Genomic DNA, 4,530 nt, shown 5'->3' with positions numbered 1-4,530 from the left:
ACTGATTAAATGCATTGCTGACTCGCTTCAGATCCCACTCGAGGAGGTCCAAGAGTTGCTACATAATCTCTTGGACATCCTTGTAGCAGGGTGGACCCTGCTCCTGCCTGGAGGGGCTTGAAATGCTGCCTGCCAGGGCTTGAGAGGCGTGGCTCTGGAAGCTGGGCTGATTAAAGAAGTGGCTGCAGCTGGGGCCACGCCCCAAACTGAAGTCCTGGGGCTTATAAGAAGGCTGGGAAGCCAGAGCCCAGACAGTCTCTCTCTGCCTTCAGAGAGAGATGGGCCTGGCTGCTTAGAGGCTGAGATTGGATACCTGAGTGCAGCAGGGCTGGGGGACAGGCTGAGGAGCTAGGGAAGCTCCAGCCTGGAAAGCCCCAGGCTGCGGCCTAGTAAAGGACAAGAGGTACTGGGGGTTGCAAGGGACAACCCAGGAGTAGGCAAAGCAGCAGGTCCAAACCCCCTTTGCCTGTGATGAGTGGGCTGATACTGCAGTCTGCCCCAGGGTGTGGGGCTAGACCATGGCTGTCAGTGGCCACTACTGAGGCAAAGTGGGGATAGTAGGGTGGGGGTTCCCCTGGGAGGGGGAGACCCAATTATAGTTAAAGGGGCACCGGGTCCTGGGAGGGACACGGGGCCGATAGGAAAAAGGGGGATCACCGGCCTGCAGAGGGCGCTCCGGGCTGAAAAAGAGCTAATTCCCCAGAAGAACCAGCAGGAGGCGCCGCGGCGGTGAGTAGCCCGTTTACACGTGGTGGAGAATGCGGGCATAGCGGTCCGCCCCTGATACAAGAGGCCTGGGCAAGGACTGTGTGACAGTTGCCCAGAAGACAACGGCCCTAGATAGGAAATGGAGTCAGAGACCCTTATCAAACTCCTGGCCGAAAGCCAGCAGCAGCAGCTGCAGCAGCTTGTGCAGCAGCTGGGGGCCCACCAGCAGCAGCTACTTCAGTCCTTGGGGGTCCAGCATCGGGAGCAACAGACCCAATGTCTCCAGCAGCTCGCCACCCTGTGGCCGAGCCCCGGTGGCGTCGCACCAGGGGGGGCCGCTTCACCTGCACCCCCTGCGCCACCCGTGCGTCTGACCAAGATGGGGCCCGAGGATGACCCCGAGGCGTATCTGGTAACCTTTGAAAGGGTGGCGGCAGTAGCCGGGTGGGCACCAGACCAGTGGGCGGTCCTTCTCGCCCCCTATCTGACGGGGCCCGCTCAGAGGGCCTATCGGGGCCTCCCCGACGATGAGGCCCGGGTTTACGCCCGAGTGAAGGCGGCCATCTTGGATGCCTTCGAGGTTACCCCGGAGACCTTCCGACGACGGTTTCGGGGAAAGGTTTACCCTCCGGGTGTCCGGCCCCGGGCTGTGGCCCAGGAGTTAAGGGATGCAGCGACCCGATGGCTACAGCCTGAGCATAGAGCTCCCGCGGACATCACGGAGCAGATAGTCCTCGAACAGTTCATGCATATCCTCCCGACTCCCGCGAGGGCGTGAGTGTTGCGGCACCATCCTCAAACCCTCAGCACGGCCATTAGGCTTATGGAGGGCTTTCTCGAGGCCGAGGCCCCTATAGGACTGGTCGCCCGGGCCCCGAGTCCGGGACCGGGCACTCAGAGTCTACCTGATCCCAAAATGGTGGAGAGACGCTCCAGAGACTACTATTGGAGAGCCTGTCGGGCCCGGCTTGCCGAGCAGCAAGCGGGGCTGCTTCAGCTGCGGCAGGGGAGGGCACATGGACCTCATTGGAGCCCAGGCACCTGGGGCAGGAGGCCGGTGCCAAGGCCAAGGAACTGTTGGGCCTGTGGGAAACCAGGACACTTGAAGAGGGAGTGCCCCCACGGAGCTCGCAGGGCCCAGCCAAGCCTAGAAAAAAGGTCTGAGGCCCCCAAAACTGGGGCCAAGGCAGGGGGGAAGCCTCGAGCGTGCTTCCACTGCCACCCCCAGGGCCACCTCATGAGGCAAAACCCCCTGGGGCAGAAAGGGGACGTGCCTGTAATGGAGGCTCAGTCGGGGACCCCCCGCCAGGAAGGGGTAGTCCTGACTGAGGCCCCTAAGCAGAAAGGGGCTGGGGCAAAACGGCCTCGCCGTAATCAGGGAACCCAAACTGAGGGGGGAACCCACAGAGGACCAGGGCGGTCTATGGTGGGGACCCGGAACCAGGGGGAAGTCAGCAGGCTGCTCCAAGTAGTGGAGGACCTGCGGCAGGAAAGAGATTCCCTGCGGGCCCAGCTGAGAAGAATGCTGGGCCGGTAGAACACCCCGCCTGCCCCCCTCGAGGGGTTCTTGAGGGGGAGGGTGTGTAGCAGGGTGGACCCTGCTCCTGCCTGGAGCGGCTTGAAATGCTGCCTGCCAGGGCTTGAGAGGCGTGGCTCTGGAAGCTGGGCTGATTAAAGAAGTGGCTGCAGCTGGGGCCACGCCCCAAACTGAAGCCCTGGGGCTTATAAGAAGGCTGGGAAGCCAGAGCCCAGACAGTCTCTCTCTGCCTACAGAGAGAGATGGGCCTGGCTGCTTAGAGGCTGAGATTGGATACCTGAGTGCAGCAGGGCTGGGGGACAGGCTGAGGAGCTAGGGAAGCTCCAGCCTGGAAAGCCCCAGGCTGCGGCCTAGTAAAGGACAAGAGGTACTGGGGGTTGCAAGGGACAACCCAGGAGTAGGCAAAGCAGCAGGTCCAAACCCCCTTTGCCTGTGATGAGTGGGCTGATACTGCAGTCTGCCCCAGGGTGTGGGGCTAGACCATGGCTGTCAGTGGTCACTACTGAGGCAAAGTGGGGATAGTAGGGTGGGGGTTCCCCTGGGAGGGGGAGACCCAATTATAGTTAAAGGGGCACCGGGTCCTGGGAGGGACACGGGGCCGATAGGAAAAAGGGGGATCACCGGCCTGCAGAGGGCGCTCCAGGCTGAAAAAGAGCTAATTCCCCAGAAGAACCAGCAGGAGGCGCCGCGGCGGTGAGTAGCCCGTTTACAATCCTCCACAAGACAACCTCTGGACGAGTAGCTTTACCAGTGAATGAGGCTCTACTGGATCCTGGCAGGACTCTCTGTCCGAGTACAACTACCTCACCACCTACTACACCACCTACACAAGCCAATTAGAAAGTACTATGTCCTAGCAAAAAATTGAGTGTTTATTTTTGCACACTCCACCCAACTGTCTAGTTGTGGAGGCTATAAATGTGCCTTGTAGACAATGCCACACTAAGTCTACACTGTACGGTAAAGACCAAGAAGCACCTCAACCTCTTTTGGGCGTAAAAGCTATTCTTTCATGACCCTTCAGTTTAGAATGGGGCGTTATCAGGTTCTGATGTCAATTATAGTCAACTCAACACTTTTATTGATCATCTTCCCCGGAATACCAGGAACAGTTCCAGGCATCATAGCAGAGGATCAGCTCTTAGCAAGGATAAAGTTGCAAGCCTCTCTAGATGCAGCAGACACTACAGCTTGTTCCATCTCTACCGCTGTCACTATGCATCGAGCATCTTGGTTGCAGCTGTCAGGATTTCCTGGGGAGTTCCAGAATACCATAGAAGACCTTCTTTTTGACAGACTTAAACTTTTCAGTGAGTCCAATAATGAATCTTTGCACACCTTGAAGGATTTGGGGGCCACTGTGGTTTCTTGGTGTACATATACACCTGCAAGTTAAAGAAAATTTAGCAGATCACAACTGCAGAGATCGGATCTAGTACAGTTCTCCAACTTTGTAGACATGCTGAATCACATGAGACTGATGTATCAAAAGAAGAGACCTCCTGCCATGACAACTTCCCCCACCTAGCCCTCTTCATCAAAATGGACGTGTTGATGAGGATTTGATTGAGGGTCTGGTACATCCCAACCTCGAATGTTCAGCTGCACCACCTTATCCACCTCCCCCATTTTGGAGACTGTATGTCCCATTTTTGCTTTGCATGAGAGCAAATTATATCCAACAAATGGGTTTTGGAGGTTATAACATCGGGTTACTCCATCCATTCTACTTGTCACTTTACAGGAGCCCATCTTACAACCATTTGCTAAGATAAGAAGTAATCTCTTTACTATGCATAGGGACCACAGAACCCATTCCAGTCCAGCACAGGGAGAAGAGATACTGTTCCAAGTATTTTCTAGTTCCAAAAAAGAATGGGGGTTGGAGACCAATATTAAATCTGAGACTTGGAAACACCTTCATGAAATCACAGAAATTCAGGATGTTAACTCTAGCAGCTACAATTCCAGCATTAGATTCCAGGGATTGGTTTGCAGCTCTTGACTTTTAGGATGCATACTGTCATGTTGCCGCTCATCCATCTCACAAGAAGCTTTTTTGTTTCACAGTTGGCCAAAATCGCTTCTAGTATTGAGTACTCTCCTTCAGCCTCTTATCTGCTTCAAGGGTTTTCTCCAGTCCTGGCAATAGTACCCACTTACCTTCATTGGCAAGGAATAATTATCTTTCCCTTGAGATATTTCTCTCAAGATTACGAGTGAGAACTGGACTCTTGGATCCTCAAACAGATTTTTCTGATGTGAGGATTTCTGGAGGTGGACAT

General features: G+C 55.5%; 1 protein-coding gene across 1 annotated transcript; it reads left to right on the top strand.

Annotated features, from left to right (window-relative positions):
* The first annotated feature begins 1,087 nt into the window (after positions 1-1,087).
* LOC123349103 (SCAN domain-containing protein 1-like) lies at positions 1,088-1,486 on the top strand. The gene has a single exon (XM_044986848.1). It carries the CDS (start codon positions 1,088-1,090, stop codon positions 1,484-1,486), a length of 399 nt encoding a protein of 132 aa, XP_044842783.1.
* Positions 1,487-4,530: the final 3,044 nt, after the last annotated feature.

This window comes from Mauremys mutica, chromosome 1, assembly GCF_020497125.1.
Source record: "Mauremys mutica isolate MM-2020 ecotype Southern chromosome 1, ASM2049712v1, whole genome shotgun sequence".
NCBI lineage: Eukaryota > Metazoa > Chordata > Testudines > Geoemydidae > Mauremys > Mauremys mutica.
This window is presented reverse-complemented; position numbering and strand designations above follow the sequence as displayed.

Bases quoted from the DNA above. Each gene is read 5' to 3' on its own strand.
- LOC123349103 (XM_044986848.1), top strand. From the start codon at position 1,088: ATGGGGCCCGAGGATGACCCCGAGGCGTATCTGGTAACCTTTGAAAGG.